General features: G+C 37.9%; 2 protein-coding genes across 7 annotated transcripts in view; one reads left to right on the top strand and one right to left on the bottom strand.

The window, feature by feature from the left end:
* The window catches only part of HACL1 (2-hydroxyacyl-CoA lyase 1), a 37,457-nt gene extending 19,225 nt beyond the window's left edge, over positions 1 to 18,232 (bottom strand). Inside the window, exons 1-10 of one of the 3 annotated variants that reach the window (XM_024747647.1) lie at positions 18,025 to 18,232; positions 17,767 to 17,871; positions 15,528 to 15,568; positions 14,139 to 14,219; positions 12,980 to 13,052; positions 11,493 to 11,570; positions 10,443 to 10,537; positions 8,718 to 8,830; positions 4,855 to 4,990; positions 871 to 976 (exon numbers count right to left, since the gene is read on the bottom strand). In XM_024747647.1, coding sequence (XP_024603415.1) covers positions 871 to 976; positions 4,855 to 4,990; positions 8,718 to 8,830; positions 10,443 to 10,537; positions 11,493 to 11,570; positions 12,980 to 13,052; positions 14,139 to 14,219; positions 15,528 to 15,568; positions 17,767 to 17,871; positions 18,025 to 18,114 — 918 coding nt within the window. In that variant the 5' untranslated portion in view covers positions 18,115 to 18,232. Of the gene's footprint in view, positions 1 to 870; positions 977 to 4,854; positions 4,991 to 8,717; positions 8,831 to 10,442; positions 10,538 to 11,492; positions 11,571 to 12,979; positions 13,053 to 14,138; positions 14,220 to 15,527; positions 15,569 to 17,766; positions 17,872 to 18,024 lie in introns of those variants that run through there. The other 2 variants (XM_024747655.1, XM_024747664.1) reach the window with 2 other exon arrangements.
* BTD (biotinidase) overlaps positions 18,169 to 23,321 on the top strand; it is a 47,091-nt gene continuing 41,938 nt past the window's right edge. Inside the window, exon 1 of one of the 4 annotated variants that reach the window (XM_024747675.1) lies at positions 18,169 to 18,296. In XM_024747675.1, the coding sequence (XP_024603443.1) occupies positions 18,292 to 18,296 (5 nt within the window). In that variant the 5' untranslated portion in view covers positions 18,169 to 18,291. Of the gene's footprint in view, positions 18,297 to 18,317; positions 18,485 to 23,321 lie in introns of those variants that run through there. The other 3 variants (XM_024747692.1, XM_024747701.1, XM_024747684.1) reach the window with 3 other exon arrangements.

Below are 23,321 nucleotides of genomic sequence, written 5' to 3'. Positions count from 1 at the left end.
TTCACATCAGTAAGGAAACTGGTTTATAAAGAGGGGTCATAAAGATACAAGAGCTTATTCCAAACACATAGTTTTAGCAACATTGCTTAGATATTTCCATCCAAAGGGTGTTTGACGGTTTTGGAATCTAAAAGAATAACTTGATCCCTAACAATGCTGAATGTTTTGTTCTAATCTACCTCCTACTTGAACCTCTTTTGTCTACCTTTAAATATACTTGAACTATGAAGAAGAGCCAAATTATGCTTTTCAAACTATTGAAAACTTGATTTTGAAAGGTTTTCTGGTTAGCAGTAAAGTGGTACATTATGTTTCATAGGCTTGAAAAGGCAGCTTACTTTGGTACCTGTAATTATGCCAGACAATTTATAAAATTCTACTTTTGTAAAAAGGGAAACAGTTCTTTACAAAAGCCGAGAAGAAAGTGGAGCTGATAATGGCTGAGAGAACAATAAATTACACATAGCTCTGATTTTAAATCTCTCCTTTTAGGACTTCCCTGGTGGCACAGTGGTTAAGAATCCGCCTGCCAATACAGGGGACGTGGGTTTGAGCCCTGGTCCGGGAAGATCCCACATGCCAAGGAGCAACTAAGCCCATGTGCCACAACTAATGAGCCTGAGCTCTACAGCCTGCGAGCCACAACTACTGAGCCTGCGTACAACAACTCCTGAAGCCTGTGCGCCTAGAGCCTGTGCTCCACGACAAGAGAAGCCACTGCAATGAGAAGCCCGCGCACCGCAATGAAGAGTAGCCCGTGCACCGCAATGAAGAGTAGCCCCCGCTCACCACAACTAGAGAAAGCCCAAGTGCAGCAATGAAGACCCAAAAATCAATCAATCAATCAATTAACCTCTCCTCTTTGAGTACCTGGATAAACTTCACATCTGGCTGATATCTTGGAGGCAGTCCAAAATGTAAAATCCAATTTAATCTGGCACCAAATAACACAATTACATCAGCAAATTGCAAAGCCCTATTAAAAAGAAAAATCTGATATAACAAAAGGGATATCTACATTCTTATTTGAATTATTCTAAAGTATTTGGAAAAGTCTAAATAATTTGGATCTTGCACTGTTCTTGAGAATCAGCTTATACGGTAAATTTCATCTTTCAAACTGAAATAATTTATGAAGCCATTCTATTTAAATGGTAATCCAAAAGATGAAATAAGTAGAAAATACTACCATAAGACTTTATCTATAACATTTATTACTTTTTTATCATTAGAAAAATTAATATAAGTATACTGTAGATAATCTGGAAAAGCAGAAAAGTATAAAGAAAAAGCCAAAATTTCCCAATAATACTATCAACTTATAAACTATTATTAGTATCCTGGCACAATTTCCTCTAGTCTTTTTTTCTATGCATGTGTATTTTTATATAGTTGAGCTTATACACTAAATGTCTCATGTGCTTTTGCTTATCATAAATGTTTTCCTTTATCATTAAGTTCTTCTTAAATACAAATTTTAAAGGCTACACATTTTGTTGAACACAAATTTATTTCACCTCTTCTCAAATGCTGGATATTTTTCTTTGTTATTAACAGTACTGGGTTGCACATCTTTATTTGAATCTTAATATATACTTCATATTGATTCCTTGAAGCAGGTATTTTTATGATGATTGATTCACTTTCCCCAACTGCTTTAAAAAAATATTACACCAAGTATATTTCTAACAGTTTTATATATCTTAGTATTTTTGTCAATATAACTTCAATTTTTTGATATTTACTTTGATATCTACTCTGATATTAATAACCCTTGCTTTCCTTTTGTTTACCTCATACATCTTTGCTTGCTTTTACACTGTATCATTTTGTTTCAGATGTGGCTCTAATGATGCATACAACTGTCATTATTATTGATCCAATTGAAATGTCATGCCTTTTTCCAGGATAATTTTTATTATAATAACTGCCGTGGGTTTTCTTTTTTCTACTTCTTGGCTATTTCCCATTTTTCTTATCTTTTGCCCAAAGAGGATCTGTTTTGGTTTTTTTTTTTTTGCTTTTATCTTCTGCAGTGGCTTATGCTATTTTTCACAGAAATTCAGTTATTATTTCAACTATATAGTCAAAAAAGCTATCCTCATATACTGTTTTGGTCCTGTGGGACCCAATTTAATTAACAGATAAAAACTGAAAATGGGGGCTTCCCTGGTGGCAGTGGTTGAGAGTCCGCCTGCCAATGCAGGGGACGTGGGTTCGTGCCCCGGTCCGCGAAGATCCCACATGCCGCGGAGCGGCTGGGCCCGTGAGCCATGGCCACTGAGCCTGTGCATCCGGAGACTATGCTCCGCAACGGGAGAGGCCACAACAGTGAGAGGCCTGCGTACCACAAAAAAAAACCACAAAAAAAACAAAAAAAACCTGAAAATGGAAGGACAGAGTTGCTTATAGATACTCCAAAACCCTTGAAATTGTTGATACAATTATTTATAGCCCCTTACAACCTTTTTTATGTTATTAATGTCATCAATATTATCTTCTTAAAATTCAACAGGAATGAAGATAAACTTCAGCTCAACCCAAGTTAAAGTATATTAAAAGAAAAAAACAGTGTAATAATTAATTTGGCTACTGTACAATGTATACTAATATGAAAAAAGTAAACATATAAGCTTATTAAAATAGCATTAAATGAGCAACATTAAAGATTGAACAGCAAACATGACATTTAAAAACCCCTCAAAATTAATTTAGTGTGTGCATGACAACATGAAAATTACCAAATGTAGAACAGTGGTAAACTGTGGAGAGGGAGGGAGGAAGTGGGATCAGGTAAGATATGCAGGGACTACAAACAAATCTGTAATTTTTTGTTTCTTAAAAAAAAAACCTTAAAGCAACAACATATTACTTAATATTATATTTGATAAAGTTGAGTGATGGTTACATAGTGCTCATTGAATTACTCTCTCGTTTGTATATTTATAATATTTCATAATAAAGAAATTAAAAGAAAAAAATACATGGTTTATCAGGAACTGTGTTTTAAAAATTTAAAAAGAAGAGGGGCTTCCCTGGCAGTCCAGCGGATAAGACTCCAAGCTCCCACTGCAGGGGGTGTGGGTTTGATCCCTGCTTGGGGACTAAGATGCCGCATGTGGCAGGGCAAAAAAAAAAAAAAACAACAGTAAAAAGAATGAGGTGAAGTCAATTAGAAAAAAAAAAATCTGAGACTTCCAGTGCCAGCCAAGGCTGGGTAATCCCACTCCAGCCAAGCTCTCCCACTGATACAGTGGAAACTCTGAACCAAGTATAAAAAGCAACTCCTTGAGGCTTCTGAAAAGTAAACAACAGTAGGTGGACTGGAATGAGATCAAAGAAGTGACCCATGCAGGCGGTGAGTTTTTAAGGTTTTCCCCTCTTTTATCTCTTCCCTTTGATTCAGAGCAGTCCTAGTTGCAGAACTAAAGGAAAGCAAAAACTTGGAGAGAAACCGTGTCTTTTTGGCCAGAAGATCAGGAAAAGGGGCCGTGCATGCCTGAGAGCATGGGGGGAAAGCTCCAAAATTTTCTTTTTCTCTATTTCTCTCTCACAGCTGTGCTCTGAGGGCAGCACAGTGGCATTGTGGTAAGTCCTAAGCAGCTAAAATCCCAAGAGAAACTTCATTTTTCAGGCAAGAGGAACTGGGAAAAGGGGCCCCTGTGGTCTGGAGAGTATGGGGGCATCCCCCTTATCTTTCATCTTTCTTTTTTTTCCTGCCACTTTGCCTCAAAGGCAGCACCTGTTGTGTGGTACGATAAGGTAGCAGCAAGGGCCAGGAAAAGGGACTCTGGGAAATGGGTGGGCTATGTCTTAAGAGAGAAAAGGAATCCCTAGGTCTGGATATGAACCAGCATGTTTGTATCCAGAACTGGGGCTGGGGCTCACCCCTGGGCTGGGCATGTGTGGACAGATCCAAAGGAGCATAGCAAAGGCTTTGGAAATCAACTGACCCTGGAACCATGCTCACAGTGAGTGAGTCAGAACCTGCACTCTGAATCTAACCAAGCTAACTGCTTGCTAAAACAAACAAACAAAATCAGCATTCTACAGAGGATTTTGGTATGACCTAGAATCTCACAACACAGTATTCAAAATTCTAGGACACAATCCAAAACTACTCAAAACACAAAGAACCAGAAAAATTCCAATTTCAAAAGAGAATATAATGAATAGATGCCAATTGTACTGATGACCCAATGTTAGAATCAGTAAACACATACTTTAAATCAGCTATTATAACTATGTTCCATAAGGTAAACAAAAATACTCTTGAAATAAATGGGAAGATAAATGTTCTCAGCAGAGAAATAGAACATATAAAGTAGACAAAAGGAGTAAAAAGAATTAAACAGTTATTCAGGGACCTATGGGAGAATATCAACATGCCTAATATTTGTGTTACTCCAGAAAGGAGAAAGAGATTGGTGTAGAAAAAAATATTTGAAGAAATAATGGCCAGAAACTTTCCAAATTTGGTGAAAGGTATCAATGTACAGATTCAAGAAGATTAGAGAAACCCAAACAGGATAAACTAAAAGTAAACCGTGTCCAGACACATCATAATCAAACTGAGAAACAAAGATAAAAAAAAATTCTGGAAGGAGCCACAGAAAGACAACTACATCGGCAGACAGAGATTCTCATGACTACAGATTTCTCATCTGAAACCATGAGAGTCAGGAGATAGAGTACAACATCTTTAAAGTGTTGAAAAGTCTGAAAAGAAACAGATGTGCTTAAAATTATGTGATTCTTTCAGAACTTCTCCTAGATTCATTAAAGTCACAAAACAATTTAAATTAGCCTGGAATCTGCCAAGCCATTGTATTTAAAATCTGGAGCGCCACATACCTGGATCTGGCAGCACCTACACAGTTTGGATGGTTGTCAGGGATAACACCCTTTCCCATGGGGGTGGGCAGAAATGGCAATTTACATTGCTCCACCAACTTCCTGATACTCTCCTCTGCACGGGCATAAGCAGCACCTACAAGAAATTGAAATGTATTGGATAAGTCAGTTAAGCTCCAGACACTGTGACCCTTAAAATAGTTCATGTGAAACTGCTTTTAGAACTTCTCAAACATTCTCCTGCTCAGGGCTTAAACTCAAAACAAATTGTGACTATGGTTTTTGTTTGTTTTTTGGCCATGCTGCGTGGCATGTGGGATCTTAGTTCCCCGACCAGGGATCAAACCTGTGCCCCTGCAGTGGAAGCACAGAGTCTTAACCACTGGACCACCAGGGAAGTCCTGTGACTATGGTTTTTATCTTTGGTATTTTAAAATGTTCAAGAAGGCAATAGTTCTAATTTCCCCCCCAAGTAATATTATCAATTATTCTGAAAGATGTCTACCCCTAAACAAAAACTGCACTTCACACGTCTTGCTGCTCTTAATTGTCAGTTCTATGCTACCTTCCTACTGGATTACTACTCACAATTCCCCGGACACACATCTACTGGTAGGTGCAGGTAGGAGAGGAAGGACTTTGCCCTGACAGGGAAGAGCAACCTCACACTTTGCTCCCCACCACCAGCTAACCAGGACTGCACCGTCATCTAGTCTGTGTATGGAAATTCTCACAAGGGGTCTACGTTTCTAAAGCTCTGTAGATCGCTTCATAGGCTCTATAATCCTGTGATCACAACCGGACTAACTCGAATGGGTCACATCATTTGTTTTTACAGTTGTGTGCCTGCAGAATAACCATATGCTTTATGCCCTCAAGGGCACTGAAAACAACTTACTGTTTGAATATAGAAATGATTTCGAGGGAGATGCAAGAGGGAAGAGATATGGGAACATATGTATATGTATAACTGATTCACTTTGTTATAAAGCAGAAACTAACACACAATTGTAAAGCAATTATACTCCAATAAATATGTTTTTAAAAAAAAGAAATGATTTCGTTTCTAATGTCATCAAGGCCATCGTTTTAGCTATTTAACTTTATGCTCTTTCTCAGGATTAGTAGAATATTACTCCATATCCAGAAGTTATAATTCTCTACTGAGTCTCAGTAAATAGTATAGTATGTTCAGATTCAATTTAATGCTCCCTACTATAAAACTACCTTAGAATCTTTTGTCATCCACGTAGGATGAAAAATAATCCCTTTTTTTTAATCCAGAAAGTTTCCTTATATTCTCCTTCTTGCCTCAATATTTGTCCATTCAGTTCCCTCTTCCTGGAATGCGTGGGTTCTCTGTGTCCACTCAGTGACCGGTCACCCATTATTTCAAGGGGTGGCTACAGCATCATCTCTTCTGAACGGTCTTTCCACACCACCTACACAAGAACATTGTTGCTGCTTCCCCTGGGAATCCACCTCAGCTCTCTACACACACCCCACTGATTTGTGACCAGGTCTGTCTACTTATAAGTAGGAACCATTATTTCTCTATATATCCCACAAATGTTTTCTATAATCCCTGCCTTATCATAAGGACTCATTAAATGGTGGTTAAAGGAAGTACAAAAACTAGCATCCACTGAGCTCTTTCTATTATTTCGTTGTTTAATTTTAACAGTACTGTTGAGGTAGCTAATCTCTATTTTACAAGTGAGGTAACTGAGACTCAAAGCAGTTTTTGCCAAGGTCACAGAGCTAATATATCACATAGCTGTACGCAACTCAGCTCTGACTTCAATTTTTTTCTGTTGTCCACCATTTTTACTAAAACTGTTTTTAGTTTCTATGTAGTTATCTCCTAAGTAGTTGATAAATGACTAGCATGGTCATAGATGATTCATAGCCCCTTTAGGTCTAGAACATATAATGGATACTATAATAAATTGCTGACATGCGTATAAATTGGTACAATACCTTGGAGAAAGAAATTGGACAATATGTTCCAAAGGCCTTAAAATATGAATACATTTTAACTTAATTTTCTTTCTGGGAATCTATCTTATATCCTAAATATGGAAAAAGCTTTAAGTACCAACGAGTCTGTTGCAGCTATTCTAAACACAAACAAAAACTGGCAAAGATTTAAATATTTGCCAGTAAAGTATTAGTATATACATGAATGGACATTAAAAATTATATTTGGGAAAAAAATTTAAGACCATGAGAACATGTTATTCTAACATTAAATGAATTAAGTATAATATGAAACTGTCTAATAGAGTGGTCATTTGACCCAGCAACCCCACTCCTAGGTACGTACTGAAGAGAACTGAAAACATACATCCACACAAACATTTGTACATGAATGTTCATAGCATCATTTTTCACAGTAGTTCAAAAGTGGAAACATCCCGAATGTCCATCAACTATGAATGGATTAAATTAAATGTGGTATGTCCATACAATGAAATAATAACAATAATAACTATGAATTATATTTATTATATTATATATAATTATAGTAAATATATTATCATTATTATTCAGCAATAAAAAGAAATGATGTACTGATACATGCTACAACGTGGATGAACCTTGAAAACATTACGCTAAATCAAAAAGGTCAGTCACAAAGGACCATATATTATACGATTCTATTTAAAAGAAGTGTCCAAATAGGCAAATCTATAGAGACAGAAAATAGATTCACGGTTGCCTGGGGCAGAGGGCTAAGGAGGTTTGGGGTGACAGCTAAGGGATGTGGGATTTGGGGGAGGGTAATAACAATATTCTAAAATTGATTGTGGTGATGGATGCACAACTTTGTAAATATACCAAAAGATATTAGATTGTATACTTTAAAAAAAACTGTCTAGGGCTTCCCTGGTGGCGCAGTGGTTGAGAGTCCATCTGCCGATGCAGGGGACACGGGTTCGTGCCCCGGTCCGGGAAGATCCCACATGCCGCGGAGCGGCTAGGCCTGTGAGCCATGGCTGCTGAGCCTGCGCGTCCGGAGCCTGTGCTCCACAACGGGAGAGCCCACAACAGTGAGAGGCCCGCATACTGCAAAAAAAAAATAAATAAAAAACTGTCTATACAGTATGATCACAAGGTATAAAATATACATGCAAAAAGGAATACAAAAGTACTACATGTTAAAATGATCTTCTTTGGATGAAGGGATTTCTTCTTTCTAATCTACTGGATTTTCCAAATTTTTAATAATATTCATGTGTAATCTTCATAATGGAAAGAAACACATTTTATTCATAAGAAATGTAATAGGGACTTCCCTGGTGGTGCAGTGGTTAAGAATCCGCCTGCCAATGCAGGGGACACGGGTTCGATCCCTGGTCTAGGAAGATCCCACATGCCAAGGAGCAACTAAGCCCATGTGCCACAACCACTTAAGCCTGTGTGCCTAGAGCCCACGAGCCACAACTACTGAGCCCACGTGCCAGAACTACTGAAGCCCGTGCACCAAGAGCCCATGATCTGCAACAAGAGAAGCCACCACAATGAGAAGCCTGTACACCACAACGAAGAGTAGCCCCCGCTCGACACAACTAGAGAAAGCCCACGTTCAGCAACGAAGACCCAACGCAGCCAAAAATAAGTAAAATAAATAAACTAAATAAATTTACAAAAAAAGAAAGAAATGTAATAGGTGATATTCCAGGCATTCTAGAATAATTCTATGATTTCAAAACTAATAAATAATGCTAAATGAATAAAGAGAATTTTTATTCCAATTTCAAACATTAGAGCCAATGCTAATAAATAATGAAGACAATTTCTAAACAGAATCAGCATTCTTTTGAAAGCCTAGCAAGATTTAGAGTTCCATTCAATGCTACCTTTCCCGATGATAAGAAGGGGCTGTTTGGCATTCCTAATAACAGATGCTGCCATATATACAGCAGAGCTTTCTGCCATACTAACAGGAGGTGGCATGCAGCACTCCACGTACCTGGAAATAAAGAGCTCTGTTAATTAGGAGGCCAACTTTTAAACTTTTTTATTGTGAAAATATCAAATACAGAAAAAGGTAGAAAAAATAGTATAATAAACTCCATATGCCCACCCTGTAAATTCAACTACTAATATTTTACCACATTTGCTTCACACATACACACATAAATATACATATACATTTCTTCCTAAACCATTTGACAGTAGATTACCACAGCAAGACTTAAAAATTAAAAGATAAGGACTTTCTCCCATATAACCATAATATCCTTATCATGCCTGGTAAATTAATATTTATTCCCTAAGATCATCTAACAACCAAAGGAGCAATTCACTGACAGGAAATCTGAATTAATGGCTTCACACTGTGGTAGTAGTTGTTGTTGTTGTAGTAATAATAAAAAAACATACTAAAAGTTAATATTTCATACCTACTATGTGCCATTTATCCGTATTTAATTTTCAAAATAATGAGATTAGGTATTACCATTATCTTTGTTTCACTACTGTGAAAAAAAAAAACTCAAAAAGTAGGTAACTTGCCTGGGGTCCCCAGATGGCATGTGGCAAAGGCTGGATTGAAATCGGTTTTTCTGTCTCCAAAGTCCATGCTTTTAACTACCTCACTATATTTCCACTCATTGAGTAAGTCAATATTTTAGTTCAGCAATATGCATTAGTAAAAGAAATATTAAATATTAAAACTGTCATAGTTAAGTATTTCTAGACACCAACTCCTCAGTGTTTTAGTTCATTTATCCTAATTAATAAACATCATACTGTACAAAACTTGGACATATAATACCAAAAAAGGACATCCAAATCTTTACAAAAATTTTAAAGAAGGCTTACAGAGTTAACTTACCTAAGGCACATCTCCCCCCAACCCCAATAATATTATTTTGATTGTCATGTTCAGGCATTATGAAGAATAGATGTCCTTTTTGTCTGACTCTCCCAAATGGAAACCTCTACTTGGTATCCTGAGTGAACAGAAATGCCCGCTGTCTCTCTGTAGTCACTAGGTCCATGACAGCAAGAATGCGCTAAATGGTACTCAGGGTGATGCAGTAACCCAAGTACCCATCCTTACCAGGAGTGACTTAGATACCAGTTTGTTGTACTTATTGTTCACTCAGTGTTTATTTATGGAATAAGGGAACTTGGCAAATCATAGTAACATCTGGTGTTGAAATATTTTTAAATCACAGAGACAGACTGAAATTTTTTATGCTGAGTTCTTACTAGAACTATTTGAAAATTACTATTTTTCAATAGTCACTTCAACTCTTGGTTTATACCATGAAGACTCTAAGTAACCATACTACATGAGGATTAGTTTTTAATGGTTACTGAAAGAATAATTTCAAATGAGGAGTTTGGGAAGCTCCAAGTATTTGATTTAGTAATTAAACCCCAAAATAATTCCTAAATAATGCCATTTTAATTAAGAGAATTAAGCCCTTTGGCCAGGATTCAGTTTAATTACTAAATCTTCAAAAGTTAAGACAAATTGAAGATTAACTTATAAACTGCTAGGTAAATTCTTTTTAAAAGGTAAGCATTATGGTAACACAATTAAGAAAGAACTCCAGTTAACTATTACTCACCTTACAGAGTTCACATTCACCTGGAGGTTCACAAAATCTGCAGGTATGTCAACATAGCAAGCACCTGGACGACCATAAATACTGCTTCTCACTGCCTAAGTTCATTACAAATGGAAGAAAATATTTAAAAAATCTCAATCCTTTTTATCACATTCCACTCAAAGATAATTTAAAATTGTGAAATGAACACTATTTTTATTTTTCTCAACATCCTTAGTTGATGCAACATCCTTAGAAGTAACCAATTTTAATTACATTGAAATGCCCTCTATTGGTTCTATGTATTTTAAAAGATATTTTTGTTTAAAAGGGGAGAGAGAAAAAAATACACACTTAGGGCTTTAAAATTCATTTTCTATTACACTTTAGTCCTAGAAATTATCTACTAGGTTCTGCCTTCCAAGTCTTTACTTTATAACAGTACTTTCACCTGCTTCCTAATCCTAATGATTTAGCAAAGGTTTCAGAAACTGTGATGTTGTAACATGTATCAAATGGTTTCTATAACACATGGTTTTTGAAACAGCTTAAAAGTAACTTCACATATAAAACTAACTTATAATACGCTGTTTAATCAACTAAGAGATGGTCTTACATTAATACTAATATAAGTACTAATTTTCAAAAACTTAAAGTAAATTTAAGTAATAATACTTAAATAATTTAAGTAGTAAGTACTAATTTTCAAAAATTTAAGTAATAATACTTAATAATATACGTATTATTTTCAAAAATAATCTTGCAAAAGTATAAGAGAAAGGGTACCCAGGGTTTCATTATATCCTTCTTTTTATTTTTCCATAATTTAAAAAAATTTTAAAAACTAAAGTAGAGGGGAAAATTTTTCCAAAATAATTTATTTTATCAGTTTCTTTAATTAAGTTAATGACAGTGAATATTAAAATGTACATAGCTATTTATCAATATCATTGCTAACTGCCTGAATATATTCCAAATTGCTACTCATTCTATGGAGAATAAAAGTAACACAGGTAACAAGCAATTGAGAAAAACCAGCTGACTTGGAGAGCTTGTAATTAAATACTGTACCTTTTCGATAATAGAGGGAATAGCTTCTATGCTACTTGGCCGGGCAGAGAACTTGCTATATAATCTACAAGCTTCAACCTATATGCAAAAAGAAAATCACTTAAAATTCAGCTCATGTATCATATTACTCTTCTGAAAGATGACAAAATGTTAAGCCATTAATTTCTAATATGTTTAGAGGCAAGATGGAGAAAAATGCATTACCTAGATTGCTTCTTAAAAGCTTATTCAGGGGCTTCCCTGGTGGGGCAGTGGTTGAGAATCTGCCTGCTAATGCAGGGGACACGGGTTCGAGCCCTGATGTGGGAGGATCCCACATGCCACAGAGCAACTAGGCCTGTGAGCCACAACTACTGAGCCTGCGCGTCTGGAGCCTGTGCTCCACAACAAGAGAGGCCGCGACAGTGAGAGGCCCACGCACCGCGATGAAAAGTGGCCCCCGCTCACCACAACTAGAGAAAGCCCTCGCAACAGAAACGAAGACCCAACACAGCCAAAAATAAATAAATTAATTAATAAACTCCTACCCCCAACATCTTCTTAAAAAAAAAAAAAAAGCCTATTCAAAGTACAACCAAATCTCTACCTTGGTGTGATTCAGGAAGAAGTTAATTAATTAATAAACTCCTACCCCCAACATCTTCTTAAAAGAGAAAAAAAAAGCCTATTCAAAGTACAACCAAATCTCTGCCTTGGTGTGATTCAGGAAGAAAATCAAAACAAGACACAATTTTCATTTCTTAGATTGGCAAACATAAAAAAGTTAGATAATACCCAGCATCTATCATAATACAAGAAAACAGGCACTCTCATAAACTCTGGTGAGAATATAAATAGGAAGGGAAGTTGACAATGTCTCCTAAAAATGTAAGTAAGTATATCCTTGGACCCAGAAATTCTAAAGCCAGGAATACACAACTTCATCTGTTATATCTCATTACAATAATAATCTATTTTTACATTTCTGCCAGTTTTCCTGTTATATATTTTGTTGTTATGCCGTTTGACATAAATTCAGTAGTGTTAATTTTTCACTGCTTAATGTACTTTGAAGCATTGTATATTCAATAGAAACTGTTTCTCTTAATACTTTTTGATATAAAATCTACTTAACAGTTGGTAGTCTTAGTCCCACAGGTATGAGTAGGAGTTTTCCTCTCAACTTTTCTCTTCCTCAAAGTCTGATAGTCCCAAATCTTTTTTATTCCTGCATTTTCTTGACTCTTTGAAGAGATTATTTTCAGAGTTTAAATTTCTGTCAAAAAGGTGTATTTCTTGGAAGATTGCTCCTAAACAGAGCCTAAGCTTTCTTAATAACCACATTGAGAGTTTCTTGTAGTTGAGGAAAATTACCTTTAAAATATCTCAGGTACTTTTATTTTAATTGTTTATTTTGCAGACAGGAGTTTTAATTTCTTCTCCATAAATCTTAATGGAGTATACTTACGTTACTAAAATGATAGAGGGAAGATCTTAGAGTTGGGTACCTGAGGAAACTCCTGGAAGGCCCCCATTGTTTCCTGACTTCTTTCAGAGGAACCACCAATCACAATCAAGGGCCTGAAATATTAATTTTTTTAAAAGAGAATTACAAATGAGATCAACATGTAAAGTACTCAGCAAGTACCCAATAAATAATAAACACTCAATGAATGTTAAAAAAGAGAGAAAGAGAGAGAATTACATTTTCCCTTAAAAACTGCCAATTTAGAAAGATTTAGGAAACAACTTGGTGTGAGAGAACACTTCCTCAATTTTGGAAAAATCTGTAATTTGTGGTAAATATTTTTCCTCCATGCCCCTCTCTCCCCTGCCTCTTTTGGATACTGATACCTCTGGGTGTGATGATGTAAAATGAATTGTTATGCCCTTCCTATTATTCTTGAAATTAAGAGAAGAAAAAAACTTTTGTCACACTTTCCTAAATGAGTCTATTTGGAAATGGCAGAATGAAAAATATTCCTCAGCAATAAAATTCTTATGCTTTGGGGAGAAAAAAAAAAGATACAGCAAAGTTAAAGTTACTCAAAAATTATCAGACACTAAAGTAGATAAGAAAGAGAAAGTGTAGGAAGGACGAAAGAAAAGAAGTCAAACCCTAAAAAGTAGGAAACACATGGCAAGAAAGAAAACAATGTCCTTCCCACAGGAAATTTAAACATTTTATGAACTAATCAAAACATATCCCCCTTTAACATGATCTTATGAGTAAAGAACCAGAGATGGGATTAAGGGCAAGAGCAACTAATCTGCTTATAAAGCCAACTCAATAAATATAAGATTTCAATTGTCCTGCTAGTTATGCAAGACAAGGTGAAAAATTAAATACATTCTTGCATATTGAACTGGGATCTTTGATAAACAGTTCTTCACTTAAAGAGACTTATACACACATTCACACACATATATATATAGATAGATAGATATGGAATATACACATATTTATTCCAAAATATTAACAGTCTTTTTTTCTAGGTAAAAGAGCTGTTGATTTTTTTTTTCTTATTTTCTTCCTAACTCTCTTAATTTTTCACTAAGCCATTTCCTTAAGCACCTGACCCCTGGTCTTCCCACCACAGATCAGTGGTTGCTCCACTAGGTAAAATCATGCATTGAGATTTTTAAGAAAATGTTTTAAGTAATTACCAACAGTTCATGTTTGCATTTGCCATACCACCCAAAGCATGGATGAGACCTGGGCCAGAAACAACAAGGCAAACTCCCGGCCTAAAAGCAAAACAGAATTAATTTTATTAAAAGCAGGTCAAATGCAACACTTGATTCATATCACTTTAGGGTGAAATGTCACCTTCTTGAACTTCAAAGGCAGGATATATAGGTCTTTACTACAACTGTAAAACAATTATTAGAATATTTTTTTAATTAGAATAAAAAAGGTTATATCAGTCTTCCTGCAAGAAATAAGGTACCTACCATCCTCACACTGTATTTCACTAACCTCTTTATACTTTGCTCCTATTATATTTGGGCTAAATCAAGTTGACTGCATACAGAAGCAAATTTTTGACTACTGAGTACATTTCTATATGGAAAAAACGTGTTTTTTAAAATTTTCTTAACAAATATATAATGTAAATTGTTCTTTGCCAGGAAGTAATTCTGAAATGTAGTGCTCTGCCCCAATTTTTTAAATTGAACTTGAAAGCTTTACCCTAGATGACTTTCTAAGCTTAAAGCACTGAAAAAAAGGTATCTCCATATAATTCAACTTGCCATTTTCAATTTATACAGTAATTTCTTAAGAACCTCTATTTAAGACAGCCTTTAAATTGGTGCAGCCACTGTGAAAAACAGTATGGAGTTTCCTCAAAAAACTAAAAATAGAACTACCATATAATCCAGCAATTCCACTCTGGGTATTTATCAGAAGAAAACAAAAACACTAATTCCGAAAGATATATGTACCCCTATGTTCATGCAGCACTATTTACAACAGCCAAGATATGGAAGCAACCTCAGTGCCCATCCATGGATGAATGTATAGAGAAGATGTGATTGATACACACACACACACTGAAATATTACTCAGCCATAAAAAAGAATGAAATCTTGCCATCTGTGTCGACATGGATGGACTTGGAGGATATTATGCTTAGTGAAATAAGTTAGATAGAGAAAACCAAATACCATATGATTTCACTTATATGTGGACTCTTAAAAACAAAACAATGAACAGAAAATAAACTCAGAGACAGAGAAAAAACTGGTGGTTGCCAGAGGGGAGGTGTGTGGAGGAATGGATAAAATAGGTGAAGGGGATTAAGAGGTACAGACTGCCAGCTATAAAATATGTAAGTCATCGGGATGAAATGTACAGCATAGGAACACAGTTAATAATATTTTAACAACTTTATATGGTGATAGATGGGAACTGGTCTTATGGTGGTGACCATTTCATAATGTATAAAAATACTGAATCACTATGCTGTACACCTAAAGCTAATATAATACTGTATGTTAATTATAACTCAGTTTAAAAAAAGAAGTTGAGATAAAACATAGACTTGAGTTTACCTGCCTGTCAGATATCCAACCGCAGAGGCAGCATAACAAGCCTACAAAGAAGAAACACTGGGACTTAAGCATTTTGGGACTCTTATAGTATTAAATTGTATTAAGTAATAAGTATTATTATTATACATGTATAAAGTATGTATATAATAATTCACTCTCAAGTAAGGGGGAATTAGAACATTTTTCATTCTTACAAGTAATGTTCTACCTATAAATTTTAAATAATGGTTTAAGCATCTAATTCTAATTTTTAGTTTTTCAAGGAATTTGTCCATATCATCTAGTTTATTCATAATATCATCTTATAATTGCTTAAACGTCTGCAGGATCAATAGGAATGTCCTCTTTTTTATTCCTAACATTGATAATTTGTATTTTTTCTCTTTTATTCTTCATCAGTCTTGCTAGGGATTTACCAAATTTATTAATCTTTTCAAAGAACCAATTTTTGGATTTGTTGATTTTTCTCTATTGTTTCTTTGTTTTCTCTTCCATTGATTTCTGCTTTTTTTAAAAAAATAAATTTATTTATTTTTGGCTGTGTTGGGTCTTCATTGCCATGCGTGGGCTTTCTCTAGTTGCGGTGAGCGGCGGCTACTCTTCCTTGCAGCGCGTGGGCTTCTCATTGTCGTGGCTTCTCTTGTTGCGGAGCACGGGCTGTAGGCACACAGGCTTCAGTAGTTGTGTCACGTGGGCTCAGTAGCTGTGGCTTGCAGGCTCTAGAGCTCAGGCTCAGTAGTTGTGGCACATGGGCTTACTTGCTCTGCAGCATGTGGGATCTTCCTGGGCCAGGGCTCAAACCTGTGTCCCTTGCATTGGCAGGCAGATTCTTAACCACTGTGCCACCAGGGAAGCCCAATTCCTGCTTTTGTACTTATTACTTTACTACTTTCAGTTTGGGTTTACCTTGGTTTTCTTTTTCTAGCTTCTTAATATGTAAGCTTAGAGCACTGATTTTTGATCTTCTTTACTAAGTATAGATTCATTTAAAACTATTTCCTCTAAGAACTGCTTTAGCTATAGCTTACATGTTTGAGATCTCATCTTCTCATCATCATTCAATTCAAAATGTTTTCCATTTTCCATTGTGATTTCTTCTTCACCCCACTGGTTATTTAGGGTCCATGGTGACATCCCCTTTTTCACCCCTGACACTGGTAATTTGTATTTTTTCTCTTTTATTCTTAATCAGTCTGCTGTGAAGGTTATTGATTTTATTAATCTTTTCAAATATTTACAAAGGATTCAAACATACTGAATTTCCAAATGTTTGGGGATTTTCTATCTTTCTGTAATTGAATTCCAGTTTATTTCCATATGGTCAGGTCACATATACTGTTTGTTTCCAATCCTTGGAGATTTGTTGAAATTTCCTTCATGGCCTTCATATGGTTAGTTTTTATGTTTAAACTGCACTTCAGCTCACTATAGGAAGACAAGGAAGGTGCTAAATTAAATACAAGATAATCTGGAAAAATGCTAAATGCCCTTTAGGAAAAAATGAGACTGGGTTGGCAAAATGTCCTAACTTCCTTTCTTGTGCTTCCAAATAAGCCTCCGAGAAGGGTGGCAAGGTAATGAGGTGGAATGAGCACTGGACTGGGGCTTAGGACACCTCTGGAGTCCAATCACGGCTTTACCATTTGTGATACCTGTCACTTTGCAGAGCCACCTACTATACAACATGAGACTTGGCCTTCACCCATTCACCTTGCAGGTACTACCGGACCTCCTATCAAGTGCAGGCTCTACCTACGCACTGGGGATACAGATGTGTCAAGAAAAAATAATATCCGTGACCCCCTGAAGCTCAGAGCCTACTAGGGAAGTCAGACCGGACAAATAATACACAGACACATAATAATAGTTAGTTACAGAGTGAAGATCAGGGGACAGGATTCAGACCAGGTCAATGTCCCTGCCAATTCTGACACTCTAGACTGGGCAGAGTACAATACTGTATACTGTAAGAGCATGGACTCCAGACCCAGAATACCTAAGTTCAAATCCTGGCTCTGCCAATACCAGCTGCCTCCTTGAGCAAGTTTCTTAACCCCTCTGGGTCTCACTTTTCTCATTTGTAACTAGGATTAACAATGGTTCTTGCCTCCTAGGATTGTTGTGATTGATACGTGTAAAGTATTAGAGGAGAGATAAGCGGCGACTGTCCGCAGTGAAAATTTGCCATTATTATTACTCATCCCCAATGTTGCATTCGGCTCTCCAAGTCCATACTTACCGCCTGCTCGTTCCTCATCCCGATGTATCTGATGCCCACCTCCTGGGCAGCAAGGGCGATTTCGGTCACCGGGATGCCTACGATGCCAAACATGTAATTCACATCCTGTGGGCCAAGAACAGAGAAATGAGGGCGCTAAAAGGAAAACCTCCAGCAAAGCTCCCCCCTGCCCTCCCCGCCGCTCTCCCGTTTCCAAGACAACGTCTCGGCCCCCGTCGGCCGCCGTAAGAGCCTTTCAATCAGGAAGGTCCAGCACACCTGTGTTTTCAGGGCCTGGGCGACGACTTTAGCACCAGACACCAGCCTCTCGCGTCCGTCGCTGCGCTCTGCCAAGTTACTTTCCGACATCTTGCCCCTGAAGTTCGAAGCCCTCTCGCAGTGGACAGCAGGCTGACGCGAAGTCACCCAGCCAAACCAACGCCGGAGACACCAACTGTGGGGCCGCTTCTCTGAGTGAGGAGGAGGGCGACCCAACGCTTTAAACGGCGAAGAGGAGAAGGCGGGGCTGAAACCAGCCCGCTCGGGATGAGGTGAGATGTAAACACACTCTCTCTCCTGCCACAACCAGGCCCTTTCCCCGGGCCTTCCATTCACGGCCGGCAGAGTATCAGGAGGAGGCGGGACTAGCTGGAGGCGGAGGCCTGTGCCGAGCAGGTGAGAGGTCGAACCGCGGAGGGCTGTCGCCTTAGTCCACCACCCGGAGGCATTTCGAGACTGCGTAAGGCGGGTGGTACTTACGCAGAGTCCGGGCGGAAGGGGGCTAGGGGCTTGGGCAGAAGGGGACGTTGCGCGCGCTCCCGGCCCCGCCCCCGGCCTCGGGGCTCTGGGGGCTGCGGGCTGGTTTCGCAAAGGCTGCTGGGATGCGGATGGCTGGAAGGGGCCGGTTGTACGGCGAGGTCGTTTTTGGGTTGCGTGGTCATTCTTCCGCGTCCCTTAGGTTCGAGGATTTGACTTACACGCGTTTTGATTTGTACGCTCATATCTTTGTGGCTTTGCAGTCCGTGAAGATTAATACCCGTCAGTTAAATCCGTAAGCGGATGTGTACTCTACGTCGTGTCTTAGAGGAGGACACGGAATCTCCCAAGCGAGAGATAAAGTAACTTACCCAGAGCCATTGGACCAGACCGTGCTTCAGACTAACAATCTTGGGCTCTATTCACTGTTAAGCCCTTTGACCACAGGAGATAAGAGGAGCCCCTTGAGCCTAGTTACTTTTGACCGTTATTTTCTGTAACCCTTGCCAATAACCCTCCACTCTTGTCTTTACAGTCAGGAAATGGGGGGTGGGTTGTGATTCTTAAGAGTCAGTCCCTCACCACAACCAGCTCCTGCAGCTGAGAACCTTTTTTTTAAAAAAAAAGTTTGATTAAAAAAAGAAAATCAGTAGTTGATTTACAATGTGTTAATTTTTTCTGTACAGCAAAATGATTCAGTTATACATATATATGAATTCTTTTTCTTTTCCATATTCTTTTCCATTGTGGTTTATCACAGGACGAGAACCTTTTAAAACACATTTTTGAGTGAAAAAATGGCCTTACAATGTGTGATTTATGAGGCTATGGCCTCAGGGTCATTAGACCATCTGCTCAGTAGCAAACAAAATCGCCAATGGTAAGGAAGAGTGGAACTTTAAATTTTTGACGATCTGGAGTGTTTTAAAGCAAAAAGACCAGTAATATGTGGAAAGTAAAAAAACAAGAAGAGAGAGGAGTGGGTCATGGGTAGTAAAATGAATGAAAAGCATTAGAAGTGAAAGGATTTCTAAAGCCAGTGGGACCTTCCAAAAAGGTTTCCCCTCGAATTTCAAGCCCTAATGCCCACCCTGGCCCCCTTGGATATGGGGGCCTAGCCTAAGGTAGTCCATCTAAGAGGGAGATTTCTTTGAAGTCTCAGAGTTCATCTGGAAAATAAATGCAGATCTTGCATTGTATTCCAGAATCTATCCATATTTTAATATAAAAGTGATCTTTTTATTGAGGTAAACATACACGTAAATGTACAGATCTTAAATGAGTTTTGACAATTGTATATACCTATGTAACCACCACCCAAAATACAAATGACATTTTAAAATATTTACCTGTGAAATAAAATTGACATTCCAGAAAGATGCACAGTGCTCTTTGTGTGGCTTTGAATAGTCCTTGGTACAGTGTCTCCTGTCCCTGTTTGAGAAGCATAGACCCTATACCTCTCTACCATGTGGGATTGTTTATATCAGTACCTGTATGACAGTTTCTATCCCCAAGCATCAGAATCACTAGGAAAGCTTTTTAAACAAACAGTTGCTTGGGCACTACCCCACATCTTCTGAATCAGCATCTTAAGACAAATTAGGCACCTGTATTTTTTTTAAAGCTGCTACCTAAATTTGATTTGCAGCCTGACTTGAGGACCACTGGCTCTGTACTCATGCTAGAGGCATGAGTTAATAATTAAATGTGTGATTGCCTTTTACCAAAAACTGTTGCTTAATTTGGATTTATGGGTTCAAGGCTGGTTTGACATCAGTAGCACAGACCATGTAGATGGCAGTTAGTCAGTTCATGTGGACTTGTTTTCAAAGAAAAACTGTGTTCTTCTGTCCCAAAAGAATCACTGACAGAATCACTCAGTATAAAGTGAGAAAACTAAACTATGAATTGGAACAAATCCCCTGAATTCAGAATAACCAATTGTGCAAAGGGACAAATTCTCAACTGACTGGACTCTGCCCTTTAGCAGAGGGAGTCGGTGAGACTGTTGAAATTTGCTTCACCTTACAGCTTTGAGTTCAGGGCCCAACATTCCATGGTTCACTTGGGTCTGATGATTCAGCAAAAGTGCTGAGAGTCTCACCCCAAGATTTGCAGGCACTTGGAGCAACTGCTTTCAATCCAACGGCAATGACAGGATTCCAGGATTCTTTTGTAACTTACCCAAGGCCTTTTGTGCAGACATTGTAAGCGTTAACCACATTCTTTATTACTTTCATTGGTGGTAGGCATGGAATTTTATTTGTTTTGCCTTGTTTGTTTATTCGTGGAAAGAGGTCAAAGGAGGAGTAAGTCTAGGTTTTTTTTTAACAGAAAAGGCTAAAGTAATGATTACATGCTCTCCAGAGAGCATACTGGTTACTGTATTTGTGGGCTCTGGACCTGAGATTATGAGGGAGATATTTGGTGGCTTTCTTACATCTGGGCGAAGAGAACATCCAGGCAACCAGGTCATTTCCTTAGAGTTGCAAAATAATACCTGGAGAAAATATACTTGCTAAAGATTTAAAATAGGCAGCTTCTACAGTAACTTCTTAGGCCCCAGAATTATGTTTTAATGGGTAAACTAACTGCTATGAGGACATAAGTGACTTATGTCAAATGGCTTAGAAGTCATAACGTAGTATTTCTTCATATGCAAGTACTCCACACTCGGAGGTGGCCTGTGGCCCAGGGGTTGGTCAACCATCACATATGAAACATGGTATCAGTTTTAAAATGTTTTCTGTTTTCATTTGTTTCTTCTGTTTTGCTATCAGCTTTCATTACAGCCCCTTCCTTAAGCTTTTTTTTTTTAATAAATCTATTTATTTATTTATTGGCTGTGTTGGGTCTTTGTTGCTGCCTGAGAGCTTTCTCTAGTTATGGCAAGCGGGGGCTTCTCATTGTGGTGGCTTCTCGTTGCGGAGCATGGGCTCTAGGCACACGGGCTTCAGTAGTTGTGGCACGCGGGCTCAGTAGTTATGGCTCATGGGCTCTAGAGTGCAGGCTCAGTAGTTGTGGCGCACGGGCTTAGTTGCTCCGTGACATGTGGGATCTTCCCAGACCAGGGCTTGAACCCATGTCCCCTGCATTGGCAGGTAGTTTCTCAACCACTGCACCACCAGGGAAGTCCCGATATTTTTTTAAATATATTTTTTATATACTTATATATATTTAAAGATGTCATTTATGACATCTTTCAGACACATGAATAAGAACAGAGATTAACACACACCCATGTGTCCAGCGCTAGCTTAAGAAACACTTAACAAATAGAACGAAACCCCTATTGTTTCCTTCCCCCATCACATCTGCCCTGTGCCATAGAGGTAACCACTATCTTGAATTCGGTGTTTATAATTCCCACCTGTGCATTCTTTAGGTGATTGGCATTTAGGTTGTTTTAAGCTTTTTAGTGTTATAAACAGTTTTCTTTGAATATTCTTGCATGTCTCCTTGTGCACTTGTGTGAGTTTTTATGTATATGTATATAGCAGTGTTATCAGAGGGTAGGTTCTTATCTCATAGCAGAAAGAATTCAGAGATGAGACAGGGAGGTCAAGAAAGCAAAGTGAGGATTTATTTAAGAGAAAGTATGCTCTCAAGGGGAGAGCAGCCAGTCTCAGGTGAGTAGCCGCACTGAGTTTCTTCAGCAAGCTGCTTTGTGGGGCATAGAAATGAAGGGGTGGAATATTCACTGGGGAGGGAAGGGGTGGGTTCATATTCCCTGATTTTCCTCCCAGCTCCACCTTCCCGAGGGGAGGAGGGATTTCTGTCCTTATTTAGCCTTGATCAGAAGTGTCATGACATTGGTGCATGATGAGTACTTCTTATCTGTGAGGCTAATTTTATTGTAATGATGGCATAGTGAGTGAAATGTTACATTCAGACACTGGAGATTCCCGCCTTTCCCCACCTTTCTTTGTCTACAGGACACTTAACACCCCCCAAATGTGTAGTTTCCTGTCAGTCTGGAGATTCCTGCTTTTCTTTGTCTGCCCAGGGACCCCCATTGTTTACAAGATATGTGGTTTCCTGCCATTTGGCCCCTGCCCCTCCTTCTCTGCTCCTATCTAGCTAACTGCCTGCTTTAACAGGGGTGGGTCATCATCAATTTTACTAGATATTACCAAATTGGTCTCAAAAGTTATTGTACCAATTTATACCCCTAACTTCTGTATATAAGAACTCCCCTTTCTCTGCACCCTCAATTGTGGAATTTAAAATTTTTTGCCAATTTGATGGTTGTGAAATGGATTTTCATTTCCATTTCTCTGACTACTAATGAAGATATCTAGGTATAGATTATATAGTTATATATTTGGATTTACCATTGGGATTTCTGCTGTGAGTTACCTGTTTATATCTTTTGTCCTTTATTGGATTGTTTATCTTTTTCTTATTTATCTGTACATGTTCTTTATATATCCTTGATACTTATTCTTCGTCTTTTAACTTTGTTTATAGTTACTTTTGAGGTACAAAATTTTGTGTCTTTTCGGTGTGTGGTCACAACTGACAATTTTGTTTCTCGGCTGTGGCGCACAGCTTGTGGGATCTTAGTTCCCCAACCAGGAATTGAACCCAAGTCCCCTGCAGTGGAAGTGTGGAGTCCTAACCACTGGACCACCAGGGAATTCCCACAACTGACAATTCTTTTCCTTTATTTTATACTCTTTGTATCTTGCTTGAGAAAACTTTCCCTAAACTGAGGTTATACGGAGTTTTTTTTCGATATTTGCATTAAAAAGTTTAGTTTTTTTTATATTTAAGCCTCTTGGTCTACCTGAAATTGATTTATATATATGATGAGA

The sequence above is a fragment of the Neophocaena asiaeorientalis genome, unplaced genomic scaffold (assembly GCF_003031525.2).
Source record: "Neophocaena asiaeorientalis asiaeorientalis breed wild unplaced genomic scaffold, Neophocaena_asiaeorientalis_V1.1 scaffold33, whole genome shotgun sequence".
Taxonomy (NCBI): domain Eukaryota; kingdom Metazoa; phylum Chordata; class Mammalia; order Artiodactyla; family Phocoenidae; genus Neophocaena; species Neophocaena asiaeorientalis.
The sequence above is the reverse complement of the archived record's forward strand: the minus strand, read 5'-3'. Positions and strand labels throughout refer to the sequence as shown.